The 25600-nt window shown below is 50.4% G+C and overlaps 2 protein-coding genes across 2 annotated transcripts in view; one reads left to right on the top strand and one right to left on the bottom strand.

Moving 5' to 3' along the window:
• Sctr (secretin receptor) overlaps window positions 1-14127 on the top strand; it is a 41714-nt gene extending 27587 nt beyond the window's left edge. The window contains exons 9-14 of the mRNA XM_057769160.1: window positions 4277-4337; window positions 4900-4969; window positions 5912-6003; window positions 7354-7480; window positions 12841-12882; window positions 13957-14127. Coding sequence (XP_057625143.1) covers window positions 4277-4337; window positions 4900-4969; window positions 5912-6003; window positions 7354-7480; window positions 12841-12882; window positions 13957-14127 — 563 coding nt within the window. The remainder of the gene's footprint in view (window positions 1-4276; window positions 4338-4899; window positions 4970-5911; window positions 6004-7353; window positions 7481-12840; window positions 12883-13956) is intronic.
• Window positions 14128-17894: 3767 nt separating this feature from the next.
• Window positions 17895-24377, bottom strand: Tmem37 (transmembrane protein 37). Its single transcript, XM_057770546.1, has 2 exons — window positions 24307-24377; window positions 17895-18899 (listed from the first exon to the last, which is right to left on the bottom strand). The coding sequence occupies exons 1-2, from the start codon at window positions 24325-24327 to the stop codon at window positions 18327-18329; spliced, it is 594 nt and encodes a 197-aa protein (XP_057626529.1). The 5' UTR covers window positions 24328-24377; the 3' UTR covers window positions 17895-18326.
• Between the last annotated feature and the right edge of the window lie 1223 nt (window positions 24378-25600).

Raw genomic sequence — 25600 nt, 5'->3', positions numbered from 1 at the left:
TCATCTGACTCTTCTGCTTGTCTAAATCTCCATATGCTGGGGTCTTGGCTCTCTATTAGACCAGCAGGGAGGCAGCTGATTAGATTGTTTTTACTAATTCTTCCAAATTCACTGAAAAAGCTTGCAGTATTATTTTCCAAATCATTAAATACAAAGGAAATCTCTAAGCTCTTACATGCTTTGTCAACCTGAATTTTGTGTTTATTTGTGTGTAGTGTGTGCGTCTGAGCATGTATATGTCTTGTGTGTGTAGTGTGTGTGTGTATGTCTGGTATGTGCAGGGTGTGTCTACTTGTGTGTATGTCTGGTGTGTGTGTATGTCTGGTGTGTGTGTATGTCTGGTGTGTGTGTATGTCTGGTGTGTGTATTCTGGTGTGTGTGTATGTCTGGTGTGTGTATGTCTGGTGTGTGTGTATGTCTGGTGTGTGTATGTCTGGTGTGTGTGTATGTCTGGTGTGTGTATGTCTGGTGTGTGTGTATGTCTGGTGTGTGTGTATGTCTGGTATGTGCAGGGTGTGTCTACTTGTGTGTATGTCTGGTGTGTGTGTATGTCTGGTGTGTGTATTCTGGTGTGTGTGTATGTCTGGTGTGTGTATGTCTGGTGTGTGTGTATGTCTGGTGTGTGTATGTCTGGTGTGTGTGTATGTCTGGTGTGTGTATGTCTGGTGTGTGTATGTCTGGTGTGTGTGTATGTCTGGTGTGTGTGTATGTCTGGTGTGTGTGTATGTCTGGTGTGTGTATTCTGGTGTGTGTGTATGTCTGGTGTGTGTGTATGTCTGGTGTGTGTGTATGTCTGGTGTGTGTATTCTGGTGTGTGTGTATGTCTGGTGTGTGTATGTCTGGTGTGTGTGTATGTCTGGTGTGTGTGTATGTCTGGTGTGTGTATGTCTGGTGTGTGTGTATGTCTGGTGTGTGTATTCTGGTGTGTGTGTATGTCTGGTGTGTGTGGTGTGCGCGCGCACATGTATGTAGAAGTCAAAGGTTTATGTCAAGTGTCTTCCACTGTCACTCTCCAGCTCATCTGTTGAGTAGATCTCTCCCTGAACCAGAGCAGACTGACTAAACAAGAGGGACCGTGAAGTCCAGGGATGCCCCCGTATCTGCTTCCTTTCTCTCCCATGCTAAGACACCTAGTACCATGTCCAGTTCTTTTAAAGATATATTTGCTATTGTATGTTATGAGTGTTTGCTTTTGTGTGTGTGTGTGTGTGTGAACCATATGCATACCTGGTGTCCACAGAGATCAGACTGGGCATCAGGTCCCCTTGAACTGGAGTTACAAACAGTTGTGAGTCACTATGTGTGTGTCCTGGGAACTGAACTCAGGTCCTCTGCAAGAGCAGCAAATGCTCTGAACCGCTGAGACACCTCTCCAGCTCCCTGTGGTGCTGGGGTATGAACTCAGGTTCGCCTGCTTGTACAGGAGTACTTTTACTGACGGAGCTCATCTCTCCAGCCATGTATACCTAAGATTTTTCGAAAAGCAATTAGAGAAGGATGTTGTCTAAAGACTGGTTTCAAAAATGCCAGGGTTAGAGATGTATCTCAATGGTATGGTCCTGCCTAGCATGCTGGAAGCCCTGAGCTTGGGCCCCACACCACAAAAACATTAAATAAAAATGAGAGATGTTTTTGTGTTTTCAACTGTTACAAGAATGTACTATGATACAGCTTCCCTCCCCTCCCCTCCCCTCCCCTCTCCTCCCCTCCCCTTCCTTCCTTTCCCCTGCCCTCCCTTGACCTCTCCTGCCCTTCCCTGCCCTCCCCTGCCCTCCCCTGCCCTATTCTATTACCCTGTCTTCTACAGATGCAGGTCTCCATTTCTTTTTCTTGAAGTTTTGTTTTGAGATAGGAACTCACTATCTAACTCAAGTTGACCTTGAACATACAACCGTCCTGCCTCAGTCTCCTTGGGGCTACAGTTATAGGACAGTCATCCTTCTTTCCCTCCCTCCCTCCCTCCCTCCCTCCCTCCCTCCCTCCCTCCCTCCCTCCCTCCCTCCCTCCCTCCCTCCCTCCCTCCCTCTCTTCCTCTCTTTTTTTCATTTACTGTTAATAATGTATTTAATGTGTATGTGTGCATGAGTGTGTGTGTTGTGACGTGTATGGAGAGACAGATCTAGCAGGAGTTGATTCCCTCAGAGGGTGCAACTCTGAGCCATCTGACAGACCACATCCTTGGACCTGCGTTACCTCTTAGACCTTCCCGTCTGCCCCTGCTTCACTCTCTGCGGAAGCTCTGTAGTCACAGGTACAGCCTCCCTTATTCTAAGTTCCTGCTCTGCCTCCTGCGGTTCTGTTGGCTTCTTCTGCTTCAGGCATTTCTTGCCTTTATCTTCCAACTTTTCTACTGAATGTTTATCTTGGAAACTGTAGATTTGTTTCTCTGCCCTCTTTCTTGTCCTCTGGATGCTCCCAATTGGCAGCATCCTGTATCTCTTGTAGATGTTATCTTTCCTGTCTCCCTCTGATCTCCCTGGGGTTGTTTTTGTTCAGGTTCCTTCTGCTCCGTTTCCTCTCAATTCCTTTTCTCTGGTTGTTTTGTTTCCAGCTTTTGCTGTAATCTGATGTCTGTGACCTTGGCTCTCTGTTCATAGATAAGAATGACTTAGTCCATTCTTATCCATTCCCCCAGGGGACTAAAAAGTTGCATTTATTTGTTTAGCATGTACAGGTGTGTGTGTGTTTGCGTGTGTTGCTCATGTACACACACATGTTACAGTACACATGTAGAGGTGAGAGAAAGTTTGCAGGAGTCAGTTCCTGAGTCCAGGGAACAAACTTAGATCAAACTTACCCAACAAGCCATTTCAGCAGCCCCATTTCTTGGCCTTTGTCTAGGGTCATTCAGTTTATTCAGAAAAACATCCTTTTCTGCTTGGGGGAGCAGAGTGAGGTAGAGATTTGCCTACTAGAGATCTAAAAATAGAGTAGTCTGGGTGCCTGACCTCTCTCCATCCATTGTGTAGATCAGCAAACCTGTGAGAATCACTGCATGAGCCACAGTGAAAAACTAAGCAAGCTGGGCACAGCGGTGTACTCCTAAGAAGCTGGGCACAGCGGTGCACTCCTAAGCTGGGCACAGCGGTGCACTCCTGGGGCCTCAGCCCCTTGTGAGGCTGCAGCAGGAGGTGGCGTTGGAGGCCACTAGACAGCACAGTGAAACCTCATCTCTTAAAACAGTCAGAGCGTAGAGTGCCTGCCTAGCATGCACAAAGTCCTAGGTTCGGGCTTCAGCACCCAGCGTGGTAGTGCACACACCTGTAATCCCAGTTCTCAAGAAGTAGAGGCAGGAAAATCAGGAGTTCAAGGTCATCTTCAGTTACATATCGAGTTCTGGGTCAGCCTGGTCTAAATGAGATTGTCTCAAAGAAAAAGCAAAGCAAATAGCCAGGCCTGATGTTGTGGGGCCCTGGTGCCAGCTTTTTATGTGGCTTCTGGGAATTCAGATTCAAGTGTTCCTGATTGCACAGAAAACATTCTCACCCATTGAGCCATCTCCCCAGCCCCAATGGACAAGGTTTATGAGTCAATACTTTAACAAAGTCAATGGCTTTTCCACCAGCTGGATTTTCTGTCTTCCCCATTCTGCCGGGTTTATCCCATTTCAAACCAGGGCCTCACCAAACTGCATCCATGTGCCTTCTTTCCCAGAAGCCCTCAGGAATCTGGCCCAGGCTCCTGGGAGTATCCTAACCCCAAGTGGCTTTCAGGTTCCATAAGAACCCACTGCAGTACTTAGGATAGTAGCATGTGGCTGCACACTGATGCAAGATGATAAAGAGGGTTTCCATGGCAACCAAACCTTGTCATCCACCTGGTACCCGGATAAGGATAAATGCCCACTCACTGTGCCTGAGTTCTCTCTCCCCTACCTGGATTAGTTGCTTGTCTTGCTGCTGTGGGAAAATATCCGGACAGAGGCAGCTTAAGAAGAGATTGTTTGTCTCACAGTTTGAGGGGACAGTCTGTCATGGCCGCGCAGGCAGGGCAGCAGGAACCTGAGGCAGCTGCTCACACGGCATCCACAGGTAGGAAGCAGAAAGATGAACACTGGCGCTCAGCTCACTTTCTCCTTTTTATTCAGCCCGGGTCCCCAGTCCATGGAACGGTGCTGCCCACATTTGGGGTGGGTCTTTCTGCCTCAATTAGCCTTACCTAGATAGTTCCCTGAAGACACACCCAGAGTCCTGTCTGTTCAGTCATTCTAAATTCCATCAGGCTGACTGTCAACATTAAACATCATACTGTGCCTCCCTTTTGTTTTGGCCTTCAGGTTCTCCAGCCATTTTTGTTGCTTCATGGGCTATCACCAGGCACTTCCTGGAAGACATTGGGTAAGCTGATAGGAGGAGAAGCAAGAACACGGCACAACATTTTACAGTCAGTCTCTACAGCAGCCGGCCCTGCAGCTAGGAATTCAGCTAACCTCACACTGGCTCAAGAGGTAGCATGCTTGCCTAGCATGCATGAAGCTCAGAGTTTGATTCCAGCATTGCATTAACTGGATGTAGCAGAGGAGGACAGATGTATCTTTAGGATAAAAGAATTTGTTAATTATGTGGATATGTGTAGATGTGTGCGTGTGAGTGCAGATGCTCACGGAAACCGAAGACACCACTGGATCCCCTGGATCTTGGATTACAGTAGTTGTGAGCTGTCCTACAAGGATGCTGGGAACTGAAGTCAGGTTCTCTGCAAGAGTAGTGTGTGCTTTCAACCACTGAGCCATCTCTCTAGCCCTGAGAGGAACAGATCTTAATGGTGGTGGGCACAAGTGTGATGGCTAAAGGGGTAATGAACACAGTCTTCCTTCCGAGGGTGGCACTGGGAAACACGTCTGCCAGGCAGTCAGTTCCCCACTCCTAATGATGCCCAACACTCTCTTCTCTTCCGTAGATGCTGGGACATCAACTCCAACCCTTCCATCTGGTGGCTCATCCGAGGGCCTGTGATTCTGTCCATCCTGGTGAGTGGCCATCCTCTCCTGAGCTGGGGACAAGTAGGGAAACAGTGGACCCGTGAGAAACAGGGGCTGGAGATCCTGGAGCCTGAGTTTCCTGCAGGTACCAGGAGGGTAGAAACGGCAAGATTCCAGAGGTTGGCAGGCAGGCTGTCCCCGAAGGACTGGAGGAGGGAGTGGGTCAGGTCTGGCAGGAGTCATTTTCCCTATCTTTAGGACCTAGAGCTCAGAGATTTGAGATAAACCCCCCCCCTCAAAAGCAACCCACCACCAACAAAACAGAGATCGAATCCTTCCCAAGTGTGTTAAGTTCGTTTCAGCACTCAGAATACAGAGGCAGGAGAATTGAGAGTCTGAGGCTTGTTCCAGCTGTGTGGTAGCATGCTCTATCAAGGAGAAAAGTGTGGGTTGGTATGGAGGCTCAGGGCTGTGCATACCTTACCACTGGAGTTCCACCACCAGAACCTGCAGTGGAACAGTGAAGCAACTACTGCAAGTTAGCCTTTGACCTCTGCAGGCGTGTGTGCATGTGTGTGTGTGCATGTGCGCACGAGCGTGTGTGTGCACATGCGTGTGTGTATGCACAGGTGTGCACTGTGTGTGCGCTGGCTAGTGAAAGCATGTGCAAACACAGATATAAAATAAAATAAAATAAAAAGTGGGCTCCAAGGCTCAGTCAAACCTTTATTCATCGAGATTTACAGGGGATTACAAGCCCCAAGGGTGAGTGATCTGGCTGGCATTGTGTAGACACGTGGGCCACTGAACCCAGATAGTAGGGTGTGTCATTTCCAGCTGTGGTCTCTGGATTTTTATGTGTCACTGGGACTCTGGCCGCAGGATGAACAGCCACGATGTGTCATCCTGGCTGTGGCGTCTCTCCTGTCCCCAGCTCTAGGGGTCAGGGCCAGGACAACTCTAGCCTGACCTCTGCCTTGTGCCTTGCAGATCAATTTCATCTTTTTCATAAACATTCTAAGAATCCTGATGAGAAAACTTAGAACCCAAGAAACAAGAGGAAATGAAATGAACCAATATAAGTAAGTGTAAGGCAGAAAGGTTGGCATGCTGGGACAGTCGGCGAACATCTACTGAACACCTGCTGTTTACCCCACTTTAAGCAGAAAGGCAGGCCTGGGGCATACCTGTAGTGTGACTGGGGTGGGTGGGAGGAAATACGCCTGAATATGAAGCCTCAGACACTGTGGGGAGAGAAACCTATGAAACCAGACAGGAGCCCTACAAGTATAGATCTGAGCCTTGCAAGGCTGGGAGGGCAAGGGAGTGGGTAGGAGGTGTTGATATGAGGTGGGGTAGAAAGGGCATGGCAAGACCCTTTCCTGTCTCCTCATCTGCTGAGCGCAGCAGCAATAGCACAGGCATCTGGTTTATCCGCTAGTGAAGCTGTTGAATGCTTGTTGGCTTACGTTACTGATAGAGGGGGGAGACCAGAAGCACTGAGGCTTGGTCATGCATCTGTCCAGTGTTGTGCCTGGGTGGTTAGTGCATGGAACTTTGGAGATTTTGCAAAATAAATAAAAAATGTGCTGGAGATGTTGCTCTATAATGGGATACTTGCTTAGCGTAAGTGAGGGTTGGGGTTCCGCATCTAGCACTGCAAAATACACAGATTATAGATCATAGATAAGAGGGTAGATAGGTAGATGACACATAGGTATATAGATAGATGATAGATATAGATACAAACTTTCAAAGATGACAGATAGGTGATAAATAGTTGATTGATACATGATAGATAAGCAGGCACATAAAAAGATAATTGATAAATAATAAATAAATGACTGGTAGATACACAAATAGACCACAGATAAAGTTAGACAGGTAGATGATAGATAGATAGATAGATAGATAGATAGATAGATAGATAGACAGATAGACAGACAGATAGACAGACATATAGACAGGGAGATGATAGGTAGATGAGAGAGAGAGATAGGGAGATAGGGACATAGATAGATGATAGATAGATAGATAGATAGATAGATAGATAGATAGATAGACAAATAGACATATAGATAGGGAGATGATAGATAGATAAATAGATAGATAGACAGATAGACAGACAGATAGACAGACATATAGATAGGGAGATGATAGATAGGTAGATGAGAGAGAGAGATAGGGAGATAGGGACATAGATGATAGATAGATAGATAGACAAATAGACATATAGATAGGGAGACGATAGATAGATAGATAGATAGATAGATAGATAGATAGATAGATCCAGAAAATAAACAAAACCCCAAATTGAAAAATATCTGGAGACATTGCAGCATAACTTAAAACAATCAGACCCTAGAAGGGTTGAGCTCTGTGTGAGGAGGGCTTGAGCAGATCAGGAGTGGCAGCGTACCCTGTGTCCCCAGGCGCCTGGCCAAGTCCACCCTCCTGCTGATCCCCCTCTTCGGCATCCACTACATCATCTTCGCCTTCTCTCCAGAGGACGCCATGGAAGTCCAGCTCTTCTTTGAATTGGCCCTGGGCTCCTTCCAGGTAAGTTTTGGGGATCGTGACTTAAAGAGGGTTCCTCAGGACTAGAGCAGTGACTCAGTTAGAAGAGGACTGGCATTGTAAGCATGGGAACTGAGATCAATCCCCAGATCCTACAGAAAACATGTGGGAGTGTGTGCCTCTAATCCCACCGATGCTGAAATAGGAGGCAGAGACAAAGTGATCCCTGGAGTTCACCAGTGAGCCAGCCTAGCCTACTTGGAGAAGCTCCAGGTCTATGAGAGACCCCATGACAAAAAGTCAAAGGACACCTGAGACCTCCACATCTGTGTACATACGTTCACGTGTATACACACACACACACACACATTCACACCAGCTTTCAGTTTCCTTTGAGAGAAACGAGGCTGCAGAGATAGCAAGCCTGGCAGTCCCACACAGTGCCGACCCAAGGCCACTGGGGAGGACCTCATGATGCCAACTGATTTTGAGTCTCCAACAGTGAAAGCATGGGAATGGGGGAGGGAGACTCCTAGGAGAAGGAAAGAGAAAATCGACTGAGCATGATGGACAAGGAGTTACACAACCACACGGGTAGCACGTTTGCAACCACAATGACACACTGTGTAAAGCCACAGGCATGCAGAGGAGCCCCTCTGTTTCTCACTGGGAAGTCCAGAGGAAATGTCTAAAACTGAGAAATTGGAAACTCGCAATGTCAGCATGTTATTGGAAAAAAAAGTTAAGAGTGTTCAGGCTGTACTCAAGTTACCCCTAAAGAGCAGGAAGTGGGAGTGGGTGGCAGGAGGATGCTGGACTTGTGTGGGTGTGCGTGCGTGTGTGCAAGTGTGTGCCAGGGGACACCATTCCTCAGGACTGTCCACCTTGTTTTTTGCCCTTGTTTTGCTTTTTGCATTTTAGATAGGATCTCTCTGTAGCCTGGAACTTGTCAAGTAGACTAGACCATTCTAGCTGGCCGGCCAGCCCAGGGACCTGCCAATCACTATCTCCTCGGTGTGCCTGTTTTAGATGTGACTATTTTAGATGGAACCACTGAGCCATCTTCTCGGCCCCAGGATGTTGGGGTTTTAACCAGAATCTTTTGACAGGAGGTGGGGGAGGTCACTACCTCTAATCCACCAAGATGTTGAGAAGTTAAGGCAGCACTAACAGAAATGGGTAAGAAGAAACCCTAATTGGAATCTCGAGCTTCACATTGTTACTTTATTTATTTGCTTGGAGCCATTTCTTTCCAAAAATAACATAAAGTCACTTTTAGCAATGACCAATGGAGAAAAAAATATGTAGATGACTTATCAGTGGAAAAAACTATACACCCGGTGTGGTAGTGTACTTTGTAATCCAAGCACTTGGGAGGAGGAGGTGGGAGTCGAGGTCACCCTTCACGACATAGCAAGTTTGAGGTCAGGTCACCCTGAGTTTGGAGCTTTCCAGAAGCCAAAGAAAGAACAGTTTGTTTCAAGACTTATAGTATCCATTAGATGAAAGATTTGGCTTGAGGCTTACTGGAAGAGCATTTGCCAGCATGCCTGAGACCCTGTAGAACCTGAGTATGCATGTCCTCATACACATACACAGACAGACAGACAGACAGACACACACACACCAATGAAAGCAAACCCACTGCCTAAAGAAGCCTTGTGATTCTGTCCTAGAGCTTGAGGATACCCATCCCCCAGCCCCCACCCCACCCCCACTAAGTCTTCCTTGCAGTGAGACTGTAGCACAGCCCCCCCAATGGGGAGGTCTTAGCCTCAGAGTGAGACCTCCACTCCCCGTTTGTCCCTTAGATTCTGCTCTTGGTAGGCTGGGCTGAGCTTCAGCCACTGCTCTGAATTCCAGGGAAGACTGCTCAGAGGGGACACAGTGAGTCAGGACCTCTCTGCTGTTTCAAACCCAGCCGCAGGCTGTCCCTGTGCGTCCTCTGAGAAGCTTCCCTGAGCAGAGCCTCTGCCAGCACCTTGGTCCTATTGCGCATTTAACAGTGTTCTCACTATGACTCATCTCATCAGGGACTCTGAGGTTCAGGCATTTGGAAGGACTTAGCTTGACCACCAAAGTAGGTAATAAGCATTCAAAGAGCTTGGGACCCCAGGGCTGCTTCTCCATGAAGATAGGGACTTCCTGTCCCCAGAACTGGGAAGATAAAAAAACAAAACAAAACAAAACATTGAGAACACTTTCCTAATGTCCCATGGACATGCTTATAAATGAGAAGGCCATAAGAAACATGTAAATAGCTGGGCCTGGTGAGCCCTTGAGAGGCTGAGTTGGGAAGATAGCTTCACATTCTAGGCCAGCCTGTGCTATATTGCAAGTTCCAAGTCAGTCAGTGGCTTGAGAGTCTGTCCCCCCCAAGTGTGTGTATGTTCTTATGTATACAAATTATTAAATATATATATGTACCCGTAGATATGTATGTGTATTCATATACAAATGTATCAAAGTTTCTCCCACATACCACAGTGAAGAGAATAACAGAATGAACCTGCATCTACCAACCAAAGACAGAGAGAGACAGAGACAGAGAGACAGAGACAGACAGAGAGACAGAGACTGAGAGAGAGACAGAGAGAGAGAGATGGGGCCGTGGCCTGGAGAGATGGCTCAGCGGTTAAGAGTTCTTACTGCTCTTGCAGAGGATCTGAATTTGGTTCCCAGCATCCTTGTTAGGTGCTCACAATTGCCTATAATTAGTTCCAGGGAATCTGGTGCTGTCTTCTGACCCCTGCAGGTACCTGAGCACAGGTGGTATACACACATATCCACAGATAGACATAACTGCACATAAATAAAAGTAAATCTCTAAGAAAAATCATATACACCTACTATAACAGCAGAACTCACAAGTGTTGTTCTGGCTTTGTATCTCCATAGTAGAACATGAGTTTAGCATGCCTGGACCATGTGTTCAAGTCCTGCCCCCTTCAGAAACAGCCTGGGGAGATGGCTCAGTGGGCAAAGCATTCACTGCACAAAGATGAGGACCTGAGTTAGAATCCCCAGCACCCATGTCAAAAGCTGGGGTTGGGTACCAGCAAAACAAGGTGGATCCCGGGGGCTCATTAGCCAGCTGCCTAGCTGTTCAGAGCCTTGGGATCAGTGAGAACTCCTGTCTCAGGAAGTTGTGGAGACCTGATTAAGGGTGTTGATTAAGACTTGTTGACTTCAGGCCTTCATCAGTCAGCACGTGTGTACTTAACGCGCTCGCGTGCACACGCACGCGCACACACGCGCACACACACACTTCACAAAGCCCATATCCCCTAGCACGTGCACATATTAAGCCCACCACACAGTGGCAGGCCCATTGCCCTTTGGGGTCCTTCAATGTGACAAGCAGCTAAAGGCTAGAGCAGAGAGGCCAGGCCAGCTGATGTTTTAAGCTATATATGGAAGCCTCTAGAGAAAGAAGATTATCAGGGAGGTGGAGGGCAGGCCTGTGAGGAAGGCAGGATGGTGAGGCGGGCTTGGAGGGAGAGAGGGAGGGAGGGAGGGAGGGAGGGAGGGAGGGAGGGAGGGAGGGAGGGAGGGAGGGAGGGAGCAGGTGCTCTGTGGACAGCTCTTTCCCATTGCTGTAATCAAACACCCTGACAGGAACTGTGTAGGGGAAGGAGGGAGGGAGGCTTTGCTTTGCCCCAGAGTTCTAGGGTACAGCCCATGATGGTGGAGAAGCCTTGGTGGCAGGACCCGAGGCAGTTGGTGGCATTGTGGTACTCAGCTGACTTTCTCTCTACTGGATGGAGTAGTGCCCGCCCCCCATGTTTGGGGAGAGTCTTCCCACCTTGGTTAATCTAGAAAACCCCTAAAGGAATGCTCAGAGGTTCTCCTCTAGGATGATCCTAGCCTCTGCCAAGTTGAGAGTCAGTAGCAACCAACACACATCACTCACGGCTCTGTGGGCATTGCAGACTGACGACCCAGGGAATATCATCAGGAAAACAGGAGCTCTGAGAAAAGGTCCAGATAAACTCCACCCCTCCAAGTCAGGAGACACAGCCTGGACCCCAGAGCTTCCGTACCTACTAGCACATCTGCACTCGACCCCGGAGCTGCCCGCACCTCCTACAGACCTGCACTCGACCCCGGAGCTGCCCGCACTAGCTAGCACATCTGCACCCGACCTCAGAGCTGCCCACACCTGTACAGACCTGCATTCAACCCCAGAGCTGCCTGCACCTGCCAGCACACCTGCATTCGACCCCAGAGCTGCCAGCACCTGCTACAGACCTGCATTCGACACCCGGAGCTGCACCTGCTACAGACCTGCACTCGATCTCAGAGCTGCACCTGCTACAGACCTGCACTCCACTCCAGAGCTGCCCACACCTGCTACAGACCTGCACTCCACCCCGGAGCTTCCTGCACCAGTTAGCACACCTGCACCCGACCTCAGAGCTGCCCACACCTGCTACAGACCTGCACCCGACCTCAGAGCTGCCCACACCTGCTACAGACCTGCACCCGACCTCAGAGCTGCCCACACCTGCTACAGACCTGCGCTCGATCTCAGAGCTGCACCTGCTACAGACCTGCACCCGACCTCAGAGCTGCCCACACCTGCTACAGACCTGCACCCGACCTCAGAGCTGCCCACACCTGCTACAGACCTGCACTCGACCTCAGAGCTGCACCTGCTACAGACCTGCACTCCACTCCAGAGCTGCCCACACCTGCTACAGACCTGCACTTGACTCCAGAGCTGCCCACACCTGCTACAGACCTGCATTCGACCTCAGAGCTGCCCACACCTGCTACTGACCTGCACTCGACCTCAGAGCTGCCCACACCTGCTACAGACCTGCACTCGACCTCAGAGCTGCCCACACCTGCTACAGACCTGCACTTGACTTCAGAGCTGCCCACACCTGCTACAGACCTGCACTCACGCATACTTTGCTCTCACCATACGTCTGTTCTCCAGCAGGAATTTATCACCTTTCTTGTGAGCCCAGGATCTCCCACTGGAGTGACCCTGCCCCTCATAAGGGGATGGGGGTGATTCTTCAGGGGCCTCCTATCTCTGCTATCCTGGAGGGCACTCTTCACCAATTCCAGAGACCTAAATGGTCCCTTTAATCAGGACCCAAGTCAGAAGCTCTTCCCTTATCGTCCCTGACACAGGAGTTGGAGGTCATATGTTAGGTCTCAGGGTCAATAAATGAAAATGACGTCTGCCTGTGTTGAAGACAGGCAGGCAGATCAGTGTACTGCGTGCCCCAAAGTAGGGAATTCTCCAAGGCTGAAAGGTCCTAAGGAGCGAGGGTGGGGAAGGTGGTGTGTGTGTGTGTGTGTGTGTGTGTGTGTGTGTGTTGCGCATGTGTGTGCTCACTCAAGGATTCAGGCAGGAGCAGGTGGGACTAACACAGTTCCTTCTTCAGGGGCTGGTGGTTGCTGTCCTCTACTGCTTCCTCAATGGAGAGGTGAGTGTCCTGGGGAACCACAGGATTCCAGTACAAGACTCCCCGATGACCAGCCAAGGAGAGTGAGAAGGGGGCTGAGGCAGGTCTGCTTGCTTGGCAGAGTCATCTGGTGGTATGATAGATCACATCTTGGGCAATGTCCTCAGGCAGAACCAACAGAAATAGATTCTGTGGGTCTGGACTAGGTCTGTGAAGTGTTCCTTACCAAACTCCATGAGCAAGCTCAGCAAACCCAGTCGAGCCCAGACCCCACTCAAACCCAAGTTCCTGACAGCTCTGCTGCCGGCTCTGGGAGGGACCTGGGTCACTTCCCACCCAGAGCTCAGGCTTCCCATGAGTGAAGTGGGTCACTTGGAACTGCCCCAGGCTTGAGCAGAGACTGAGGGTTCAGGATATGAAGCTCCAGCCACTGACCCTGGCTACATTGGTAGTGCACACAGGTCAAGTGTCTCTGTGGCTATTGACCAATCTGTCTGGTTCACACTTGAATGGGAGTGACCCCAGATGTTTCCCAAAAATCAAACATCAAAGCTGACTTCAGAGGTTCAAGTGTTCTCTTGAGGACCATAGAGGAAATGTCTAAGAGCAAACTCTCAGATCGCGGATGGATTCCGGACTGGGGTGAGGGGGTTATGTGAACAAGCATGCAGGTTTGGACACCTGACTGCAGTTTATGGAACAATTCTCACACCTTAGGAACGCAGTGTTAGAAGATGGCGGGTACAGTCCAGAACTGATGTGGAAGGAGAGCTCAAGGTGTCCCCTGACCTCCACAAGAATGTCATGGCATGCACGGGTGTTCACATGTCTCGCTCTCTAAATAAAGTAAAAATAATAATAATAATAATTTTAAAATTTAAAGATGGCACGTACAAGTTCCCACGGTAGAGAAGGCCCTCAGTACCTTTTCTATTTATGGGGCAGGAATGGTGTCAGTCAGAGACCTATAGGGAAGGGGGCACAGCAGGGCCATGAGAGTAGGGACAGCTGGGCTCATCAGTGAGCCAGGGTCTAGGCAGAGGCCTGAGCTACCTTCTCGAGCAATTGCTGCAGCTGATGGCTGGTTTTGGGCAGGTGCAGCTAGAAGTTCAGAAAAAATGGCGCCAGTGGCGCCTCCAAGAGTTCCCGCTACGCCCTGTGGCCCTCAGCAACTCCTTCAGCAATGCCACCAGTGGTGCCACCCACGGCACTAAGACCAGCACCTCGGAGCAGAGCCGGAGCACCCCCAGGGCCAGCATCATCTGAGGCCGCAGCAGGACTGGCAGTGGACACAGAGCTGGACACTCAATATAACGGTTCTCTTCTAACGGCTCTTCTGTGTTTGAGGGGCCGAGAGGCCTTCCTCCAGGTCTGAGCCTCCTTAGAACTGAGACTGGGTCACCATGGAGCAAGAAACAGGTCTGTGATTTGCTCTTTCTTCTTCTGAGAGAGTAATTCAGTGGCTCCAGAGGAGGCAAGGGAATAAATGACATCCAGAACAGCCTAGTCTCTGTGTGTCGATCTTTTGCCACCTGGGGAAGGCTTATGTTCGACATCGCTTCCCAGCTTCTCTCTGAAGGAGCAGGGAGCTTCCCTGCCTCCAGGTTCCAGCTCACTTTTAAGGACAAGCCTAGAAGCTCAGGAAATATGAGGAATCAAGCCCCTGGGTCTTAGGCTGATCTTGTCTGCCCTAGAGTTCTCATAGAGCATTCAGGACAGCAGCTAAACTAAGCTTCTGAAGCCCCCTTTCCATTATCCCTGATGTTGTATGAGGACTTGGTGGAAAACAGGTACATCAGAAAGTAAGCCATCCTCTCTATGAATGGGAGACAGCTCCCTGAAGGCCCAAGACTTGCCCAAGATACTTGGCAACAATATGAAAGTCTTGTCGCTCTTTTGAGACAGTGTCTTCTATAGCCCAGGCTGGTCTACTAATCCCTAGCTGAAGATGGCCTTGAACTTGATCCTCCTGCCTTCATTTCCAAGTGCTAGAATCACAGGCGTGCACCACCAAGCCTGCTTTATGTGGTCCTGAAAATCAGACTCATAGCTTCATGCACAGCAGGCAAGCATTTTACCAGCGATGCTACATCTCCATGGACTCCTAATGCAGTCTTTAACAATCTGAGCTTCAAGGTGGGTGGTGATTTCCCAACTCTCAAACAGGCAGAGGCCCATCTCCCTGCACTGTAAGCTTCCATAACTCTGGCTGTCCATGCCGGCACATTGGCACTCCCTGGCTCTCTAAGAGGATGAAAGAGGATGAAGTGTTTGAATCTCCTTCCAAACAGAACCCAGCAGGGAAGCCTAAACAGAAACGGAAAGCTGGCCTCTGATTTGCATCTTCCAGCCTGCTGCAGGACCCCTTCCCAGGCTGAGACCCAGGATGAGTGGTCAATGAGTTCTGGTTTTGGTAAAACCAGACAGTCCCCATGAACTCCTCAGGTAGAGAGGGCAATGTGGCTCAGTCAGAGAGCACCTGCCCAGGTGCACCAGGCCTTGGATGTGAGTGACCCTCAGCACTGCAAAACAAACCCAACAACCAGTTCTGGGGTCTCCAAGGACCCTGGATAGTGGTGGTTCCAATGTAGCATTTGTAGTCTCCTGAATCTCAACTGGAATAAAGATGCCTAAAAGTCAGGGCTAGAGAAGCGGCTCAGCCGATGGAAGCTCATGGTGAGCGAGCATGACGGCTTCAGCTGCATCCTGGGAACCTACGTCAAGGCAGAAAGAAAGGACCAGCTGCATAAACTGTTCTCCAACCCCCACATGTGCACATGATGTGTACATTTCCATACATGCACGCACTATAGTAAGTAAGATGAAGATAGGTAAGCTCACTGTAGAAGGGGCTGGAGGGATGACTTAGGGGTAAAGTGGATGACGATCTGGGTTCAGTTCCTGGAGCCGGTGTAAAAGCCTGGTGCAGTTGTGCAGGCCTCCGATCCCGGTGCTGAGCAGACAGAGGCAGGAAGTCCCTAGGGCTCACTGGCCATCCAGGAAAGCACACTTGGTGAGTTCTAGGCCAGGGAAGGACACTGTCTCAAAAGCAAGGTATGTGGTCTCCTGGAGAATGACATATAAGGTTGGTCTCACATGCCCGTGTACCCTCACACATATATGTATACACACATGAACATGTATTCATACATATACAAAATCACAATAGAACTACTTGGGGAGGGTGGGGCAGAAGGATCACTTGAGCTCACAAAGTAGAGACCAGCCTGGGCAACATTTTGTCTCAAAATAAAATGGGCCCTCAGTGGTAAAGTATTTGATGAGTGACTAGAAGGCCCTGGGTTTGGTGCCAGAAGCATCACAGGTGTGTTCACCTAGCCCTGGAAGGGACCCTTACGACAAGATCAGGGCAAAGTCCAAAAGCCCACCGGGGCTGGAGGGGGAAGGAACCTTACAGGATATATAAGAACATATTTCACCTGTTTCTGGGTGGCAAAAACTGGAAATGGGGCAACAGGATGAGCAAACAGATTTGGGGGCTGCAGCGATGGCTCAGTTGGTGGATCAACTGCCTTACAAGAGCCTGAGTTCAATCCTCAGGGCCAATGTAGAAAAAAATAAAATAAAATAAAGCTGGGCATGATGGCATGTGCTTGTAATCCCAGCTCTGGTGAGATGAGAGCCAGAGGTCTCTGGAGCTCACTGGCCTACCTGGCAAATTCCAGACCAGAAAGAGACCATCTTGAACAAAATGGGGCCAGGGTGATGTTTCCGTGGGTAAAAACGCTTGCTATGCAAACCTGACCACCCATCTTGGGATTCCCAGCACCCACACAAAGCTGGATGCAGTAGTGACCACATCTGTAATCCCAGCGCTCGTAGGCTGAAAAAAGAGAGGCAGGGAATCCCTGGAAGCTCCCAGGCTGAGACCAGCAAAGAGACCCGGTCGCAAACCAAAGGGCAGGTGAAGACCAGAAGGGGGAACTGACCTCTAAACTCCACCTGTGTGCCATGGTGTGCGCATGCCTACGCCCACACACAAAGATTAAAAAAAAAAAGGATGGCATCTAGAAACAACACAGGCAAGGTTGTCCTCTGGCCTCCATACACTGGTGCTCACACATGCACCTGAACACACATGCACACATATGCACACACACACACACACAGGGAGAATGAAAGAGAGGAGAGCAGTTCTTTCAGGAGTATGGAAATCTCCACAGGCTCGTGACCCCGTTCGCCTCCACCTGTCCCCTGCAAGCTGTTAATTATTACTCAGCATCTGTTTGTCCCCACACCCGCTGTGGCGTTCAGCAGTGAAAGCGTGTGTTCTTTGAAATGTGTCCCAGGATCAGAAACGGGCGCTGAGGTCACCCGACCCTTACAAATGAGAGTCTCACTAACAGCCCTGCCTGAGTCGAAACTGGCCTCGGGGAAGACTGTGTAAGAGCACTTGTGCAGGGACTTTGCTCAAGGAAGATTTCAAACTATGCCCAGAGAGAGGACAGCTAGCCTCCAGAAACTGGGGTGTGCCAGAACCTGTGGGTCCACACAAAGGATGGGGGGACTTCTTTAAGTCAGCAAATTGAAAATATACTAGTCAAAGGGCTTTCTGTGGGGAAAGCCAGGGAAATGCGTGCAAAGCTCTTTTGAGCTGATGGGAGATGGTCCTAGCCACTGACTGATCCCTTAGGTGGAGGACTCAGCCATTCTTAGAAACCTCGAGTCTTTAGGGCTGGACTGGGAGATGGCTCAGTGGCTAAAGCCCATGCCATGAAAGCAGGAAGAACAGAGTTTGGGTCCCCAGAATCAATATACATGTTGGCTGGTGTGGCGTCACCTGGGATTCCAGCCTGGGAGGCAGTCGGGGCATCTACAGAGCAAGCTGGTTGGTGAGACTGGTCTTACAGGTGAGCTCTGGGTTTGACTGAGACCCTGCCTCAATGAATAAGGTAGAAAAGCAATTAAGGATGAGACCAGACATCAACCTCAGATCTCCATATGCACACACTTGTATTACTTGTACATCCACACATACATGAACCCATGTACATGTTAAGACATGTACACACACAGACACACACACAGCACAGGCATATACAGAAGAAAAAAACTGTCCCAGGGCCCCTCCAGCCCACATGCCAGTGCTATCCACGAAACAGGTGTGAACCTTGCTTAGCTGGGCAGACAGCCTGGAACCAACTGCTGGTGTCTTTCAAAGTCTCCTCCGGTCCAGGGAAGAAAACACCCAAGGAAGAAGTTTTAGAACATCCTTCTTATTTTACAATTGACATCTTAAAAGCTTGGCTAACCTCTACAGCTTGTGTCCTGTGGTACTGAGGCACTTTTCTGGCCTCTGGCCTGGGGGTCAGTTGAAGAGACGCCCCCCGAGTCCGGGGCCATTTGTAGAGCTTATTGTCTCAATTCCAGCCAGAGGTCCTATGTCAGAGAAGTCCCGTCATGACCGTGCTTTCTTATAGAAGCTAGGGCCCCCTGGCGGGGTCTTAGACTTTTCTTAGCTGGTCCCAGGGCTGCGTGAGGCTGTTAATGTGAAGGCCGCTGGTGGCATTGAGGAAGAAGAGGAAGGAGGCAGTGAATCCACACCAAAACATCAGGGTGAAGCCCATGAAGGTGATCTGACTCTTGAGGAGGATGATGAAGGTGAGGAGGCCCCCAGAGGAGAGGGCGAAGGCGACCAACAGGAGGTAAGAACCGATGGCCCACTTGCGCCGTGAGCGGACATCCTCACACACCTGGGACACTATGAGCAGCTCCAAGCCAAAGATGGCAGCCACCACAGCCATGGCAGCCACAGTGCGTGCTAGGCCCATGCCCACTGCCACCCCGGGCACGTGAGCCTGGTCCAGGTCTCTCAGGCAGTGTGGACCGCTGTGGTTGCTGATGGTGCAGAAGTACCACAGCCCAAAGAGACGGTCCTCCACCAGGAGCCAGTGGCCGTCGCAGATAGACACCGAGGAGAGGACCACAGCCAGGGCCGAGCACACGATGATTAGTGTCCGGATGAAGGACTCAAAGAAGGACCGGTGGGGCCTCTTAGGGCCCATCAGCCTCTGGGTCTGGAAGACACCACACAAATTGGTGAGTTGACAAGGGCCTGGGACACCAGGGGAAACTCCCAGAATGCAATCCCACTTACTCCAGCCCTGTTTTTTTGCTCTGTTCTTGTGGGAAGCCATGAATTGACCCTCCCAGCTTCCCATTCAACCCACCCCCAATGGAGGCCCTTCCATTTTCTACCTGTCTCCCTCCACTGCCAGAGCCTGGCCAAGTGTTTACCAACTGCAAACTAATCCCGTACTGTTCTCAGGATCTCTACCCAGAATGAAAAGCCCAAACTGGAGCCAGGAAGATGGCCTTGTGGGTAAAGTGCTTGCTTGCTTGCTTGCTTGCTTTACAAGCACGAGGGCCACAGTTTGATCCCAAGAACCCACATTTTAAAAAGACAAGCATGGTGGTAAGTGTGTGTAGTCCCAGAGCTGGGCAGGCAGAGAAAGGCAGGCCAGCGAGAGAGAGAGAGAGAGAGAGAGAGAGAGAGAGAGAGAGAGAGAGAGGAGAGAAACAGAAAGACACACACACACACATAGAGAAGATGGTGCCTAAATAACAATAGTAGAGATTGCCCTCTGGTCTCCTAATGAGAACATGTATACACACACACACACACACACACACACACACACACCATGGCAGGTTAATATAATTCCATCCCTAAGATATTCTTTCAGGCCTCTTGGGCCCCTGTCTGGCAGCTCCTGGGCAGCTCTCTCACCCCAAGAATGACACCTCGTCTCTTCTCATTCTCTTCGGAGAGGTCCTTCCCACCCAGCCAGCCCCCACGGGTCCTCTACTGCTCTTCTCCGGCAGGTGCCCTGTTTAGCTCTTTACTCTATTCTGGTGGTATTTTGGAGTGACACGCCATTGGCTGTCCACCTGGACATTGCGTTCCCCTCGGAGGGCAAGGCCACATGTCAAGAGACCGTGGTATGTGCAGTATCCGGCACACTGTTAGACCTGTGCTCTTGGTAGGTGCTTGAGGAAGAACACAGGGGAACTGGTCAAGTTTCTGCTGAAAGTTCCTTATAGACTAAGCCTCCTGCCCAGACATAAGCTAACTGACTCATTTATAGGATGCACAGAAGCAGGTTACGTCACTGTTTGAGGTAGGAAGAAGAGATAACACAGAAAGATTGCAGCTGGGAAATGAGGGGAATGATGGAAAGGCAACTGCAGCACGCATCCTATGGCAGCTGTGAGTAAGATTCCAAAGGCAAGCGTGAGCTGCACCTCTCTCAGGTACAGCTGAACCTGGTTCCCGGGAGACCGCAGGCAGAGCCCTTATGAGGCTGTCTGCTAGGGTTAGGGAGATGGGAAACTCACAAGCATGAGGACCTGAGTTCTGATCTCCAGCACCCACATAAAAAGTGAGCCATATTTGTAACTCCGGTGCTGGATGGGCTAGGGGTAGATGGGTGGATTTCTAGAGCTCATTGGCCTGTCTAGCTTAATCAGTGAGCTTCAGATTCAGTGAGAGACCTGTCTCAAATGTGTATACGTATTCTCTCTCTCTCTCTCTCTCTCTCTCTCTCTCTCTCTCTCTCTCTCTTTCTCTCTCTCTCTCTCTCGTTTCTCTTTCTCCCTGTATTTTGAGCCAGCGTTGTTTAATACATCCAGGCTTGGCCTTGATTCACTACATAGCCAAGGATGATGTTGAACTTCTACCCTTCCTCCTTCCTGGGATGACAGGCAAGCAGCCCCCATTTGTTTATTTGGTGCTAGGGTTCGAAACCAGGGCTTCACATGCGCTGGGTAAGCATTTCGCCAGCTGAGCCACATCTCCAGTTTGTGCCCTTGTTTTCTTCTCGTCTGCCCAGTGAAGCTGGCGATCCCCACAGGAAAGCACCTGGCAAGGTTATGAAATCCCTAGAGGCTAATACGGTCACAGGATGGGGCAGCTACAGATACAGAGAACGAATCACAAGACACACAGGCCAGCTCAGACACCTTTTGACCCTAGGCCTCATGCTGTCTGGAAAACAGGCACATTCAGTCCCTTCCTCGGCCCCGCCTGTCCCAGGCCCTGACTGGACTTTAATCTTCAGGCCCTAAGATGCCACACTGGGATCAGACAGAGGTGACAGAGAGATCCGGTGTCGCCTTTCTTTCTGTGGACTTGAAGTAGGCTTTATTTAAACTCTCTGACCAACAGTAAGACTACAAGGATTAAAGGCTCATGAAGTAAAGACATGTGGGGCTGGAAAGATGGCTCTGTCTGTAAAGTGCTTGCAAGCATGAGGACCTGAGTTCGAGTCCCAGAACCCATGAAAAAGCTGGGTGTGTTGGTACACACTTAAAATCCTAGCACTGGGGAGGGAGAGATGGGTGGATCACTGGGGTTCACTGGCCAGTCAGTCTCCCCAACTTGATGAGTTCCAGGCCACACCAAAGTAGTCAGTAAAGTGCCCTCCTTGCAAGCACAAAGACATGAATTCCATCCCTAGAACCCAAGTTAAAAAACAAAAATTGAAGAAACAAAAAACCTGGGTATAGTGGATGTTAGTAATCTCAGCATTGGGAAGACAGGCCAGTCACAAGGAATTCCTTTAGCCTAGTTGATGAGTTCTAGGTCAGTGCAAGACCCTGTCTCAAAAAACAAGGTAGACAGAGCAGGAGGAGGAACGGTACTTCAGGTTGTCCCATCCCCCTAAGCCACATACAAAATGTGTGGCCCCTAAGCCACATACAAAATGTGTGGCCGTAGGTGATTCCTGGTTCCTGAGAGTGGTCTATAACACCAGCAAGGATCATGTATACGTTAGCCTTCATCCTGAACCACTGTGTCTGCCTCAGCCTATACTGCTGGTACCAGCTTCCAGTGACCCTGGGGGCTGGAAACTTCTCCTGGAAGCTGGGGTGGGGGGCGGGGCTGGGGCGGGGTGGGGGGGCTGGGGCGGGGTGGGGGGGCTGGGGCGGGGTGGCATGGAGGGTTGTGCTGCTGAGTGGTAGCAGTCAGTGCAAGAGCCAGCTGGAAAAGGGGAAGTGGTCAGCCAGTCCTGCCCCTGCCCCATAAGTCTCATCTCTGTAGCTTAAGGTTATCCCTTCAACCAGGGCCTTGACCTCCTCCACTAAACAACACTTCTCATTCTCTTTTCATTCTCTTTTACCCTGAGACCCTGACCGGTTCCAGCTGACCTGTTGCCTGAGGTCAAGGGCTACCGAGGCCACCCCCAATGCCATGTCATATTATCCTCTGCTCCCCAAGACCAACAGCACCCCAAGAATGCATACTGGATTCACACCATGCCTCACATCCCTGTATCTACTGCTCTGCAAGGTGTGTTCTGTCCAGGCTGGGTCAGGCCACCGTCCCCGCATTGGCCACCCCTAACACACTGACATTTCTTCTGTAGCCTGCTCAGGATCAACCTAACTGTTCATTTCAGATCCACCACTAGCATGATCCAGGCCACGTGCCCACCCTTGCTACTGGGTATAGACCCTCATTCATGCTAGGCAAGCATTCTGCACCAGACTCTCACACACACATGCGTTAGCATGCACACACACACACACACACACACACCACACACACACTTTTTAGTCTTTTATTCTGAGACGGCCTGATCATACTCTAGTCTTTGAACCTGCAATCTTCCTGCCCTGCCCTAGTCTCTCAAGAAGACGGAACAGAGAACTGCACTAACAGGTCCTGCCTTTTAGCTGTCACTCATTCCCCCTTCCACCTCCTCTCCACTGAAGGGTGATAACAGTACCTAACTCCTAAGGTTACTAAGGGGGCGAAGTTGTTGGCCAAGTTGTCCTCAGAGTAGAGACAAGAGCACTCTGTACCCTGCACTAACATGGGTGTAGCTCATGGTCCTGACTGCCACACACAGCTGAGCCTAGGGCAAACATGCCTGTGCAGATGCAGTCCTCCCTTCTCCCTCATCCTCTCCCTACCCTCTCTCCTCTTTTCTCCCCCTCCTCCTCTTCTCTCTATCCTCCATTCTCCTCCCTTCCTCTCCTCCCATCACTTCTTTTCCTTGTCCCCCCCCTCCTCCCTCTTCTTTTCTCCTCCTCCTCCCCTAGAAAGGGGCTCTTATCTATGGTTTTTGTACCACTTAGCCTAGCTCCTCCCACACCCCACACTGGTTTCTGGGCATCTCCTTGGGGTACCCCCACACTTGTTTGGGGGTGCCCTGTGCCTTCCTCCCAAGGTCCTTCCCTGGAAATGATCTGGAGTATGCCCAGGAACAAAAACAAAACAAAACAAAACAAAAAGAAGTCACCTAACCAGAGTCTCTGTCTGTTGCACCCTAGCAACTGAGTTCTGATTAAAAGGGTTTGGGGGTGGCCTATGCAGGGTCTTTTTCTTGTCACCAAAGGGGTGGGTGAGGTTTGGAGGCAGGAAAACTTGAATTTGTCTACATTCTGTCACCTGGCTACCCACTGTGGGCAGGTCACTTTTGAGCCTCAATTATCTCTTTGTAAAATGGGTAGAGCTGTAGGGGTGGCCTGTGTCTATAATGCCAGGTATTCAGGAGACTGAGGAGGAGGATAGATAGATAGCCCAGGGGTCTGAGACCATCCTGAACAACAAAGCAAAATACTGTCTGTCTTAAGCAGTATCGATAATGATAAACATAATAATGACGGCTAATAGCGGGACACTACCAACATTATTAGTGTCATAGGGCCTGAGCATTTGAAGGCAGAGTCAATTGACATATCTGCTCCTCAGGACAAGACTAGACAGTGGACAGCCTAGAGGACAGCCAGACACCGGGATGCCTGGGTGAGCAGGAAGCAAGCCTCGGGGTAGTGGACACTTCCCGGCCGCCCTTTGAATGGGTAGGAATGTCGAGATTCTCAGCCAACACAAACACTCTCAGCACTACCCCCAAAAGAAGCCAGATCTTAAAGGAAGTGGAGGCTCCTGTCACAGGAGCCTTTTTCCTGGGATGTGGGGTCCCCGGTGAGTACTCTTACACCTCAGTTCTACTTAGCTCCCCAAAGGCCTTCTAGAGAAGATTATCTTTGCAGTCCTGACTCCCAGAAACTTCTGACTTTGCAAGCAGCTAGCCCACCATTATGTAAACCAAGTCTAGCCTTTTGCAAATCCATTCTGTCGGTCCTCCACTCCAGACGCCCAGTTTTTAAAAACTCCCAACGACCCCTGAGAAAAGGCCAACTCACAGGTCATTCACTGATGACCCCGCAGAAAGTTTGGTGGCCCTTGGTGCCCTCAGGGGCCAAGAAGACTGCAGAGAGCGAGCTGCACTGCGGAGCAGGTACCCCCAGATCACTCTCAGAGAAACCTTCCCGGGGGAGGGGGGAGGTTACTCGCAAGAACTGGGCATTTGGGGAGTTGTCACCCTGACCCAAGGCTTCAGTCACTGAGGGTCCCCAGTCCTCCCCATGGTAGGCTATACCCCGGCTCTGCGCCCCGCGGGCCCCTCGGGCTACCTGTGCGCCGATGGCCGTCATGCTGCACCCTGGGCAGCCGCGCTGCTGCCTGGCCTAGCTGTCGCGCTCCGGCTGCTGCGCTGGGCTGCGGGGCTGGCCCTCTCCCGGGGCGGGGCGCAAGTCAGGGGGCGGGGGCATAGCGCTCACTAGGCTGCTCGGGTTACGCTGACTCAGCGCTCTTGGTCCCCCGAGAAGGGGTACCCGGTGACCCCGCTCGCGATCCTCGCCTCGATACAGATTCTTCGAGGGCTGGGAAATTTGGTTCCGGTCCAAACTTGAAGGGCCGCGCGTCCCGAAGGAGCACCTGGGTGCAAAAGGCGAAGGATCACGCCTGGATTCTGGCTTCTACACCCACTGGTGACCTTGGACTGCTAGTTTAAAGTCGCTGAGCCTTGGTTAATAAGTGAGATAATGTGTAATTGACTGGGCTCTTGCAAGGCTTTTGTGACACGTGAGTGGATCAGAACCCTCTGGGGGCTATCACTTGCTTTAGTTTGCCTTTTAGGAGGAGTGACAGGATCCTTGCCTCCTGATCCCCTCAGGGACTATCAGCAAATATTAGGCTGGATGTTGGGGCAGACTCCTGTAATCCCAGCATTTGAAGGGCTGAGGCAGAGGGATTGCCTCAAGTTAGAGGCCAGTCTGGGTTACATAGTAAGTTCCAGAGCACTCTGGTATAGAGTGAGACCCTGTGGTCACAGAAAGAGGAGGGAGGAGGGGCATGGGAAGGAGGAGGAGGGGAGGAAAAAAAGGAGGGAGGGAGGGGGGGACAAGAGGAAGGAGAGGAGGAGGGAGGTGAAGGTCCAGCATGCTCAAGGTCCCGGGGTTCATGTTCCAACAGCATGAGTAAATGAGCAGAGGTGGGGGGAATAGGTATACTAAAATATCCCCCCCCCCCAGAAAAAGGATGTATGGTCAGGACCAAAGGCAAGGGTTTCCACTGTCTACCTCCTTCATCCCCTGTGGGGAAAAGGGAAGGTGATCCTGATTAATGTAAAACAAGATGCTGGCTAAGGTATAGATTAGATGGATTGAATCATCTAGTTTATTCTGGCCAGTGGACAGCTCTCTTTTTATCTAAGGACAGTGGACTTTGACAGCACCGCACAGGAGTGGCGGCACACGCCTTTAATCCAAGCACTTGGGAGGCAGAGGCAGGCGAATCTCTGTGAGTTCAAGGCTGATCTGGTCTACAAGAGCTAGTTCCGGAACAACTAGGACTGTTACACAGAGAAACCACGTCCTGGGGAAAAAATAATAAAGCATTGCATGTATGTCTCCCTGGAAGAGCCCT

This window comes from Chionomys nivalis, chromosome 5 (assembly GCF_950005125.1).
Source record: "Chionomys nivalis chromosome 5, mChiNiv1.1, whole genome shotgun sequence".
In the NCBI taxonomy this organism is placed as follows: Eukaryota; Metazoa; Chordata; class Mammalia; order Rodentia; family Cricetidae; genus Chionomys; species Chionomys nivalis.
The sequence above is the reverse complement of the archived record's forward strand: the minus strand, read 5'-3'. Positions and strand labels throughout refer to the sequence as shown.

What these genes read in the sequence shown, in the direction of transcription:
- Tmem37 (XM_057770546.1), bottom strand. Translation starts at nt 24,327, where the DNA reads ATGACGGCCATCGGCGCACAG. An exon ending in TGACGGCCATCGGCGCACAG is followed by an intron (nt 18,900 to 24,306) that starts GTAGCCCGAGGG and finishes GGTGTCTTCCAG; the next exon opens with ACCCAGAGGCTGATGGGCCC.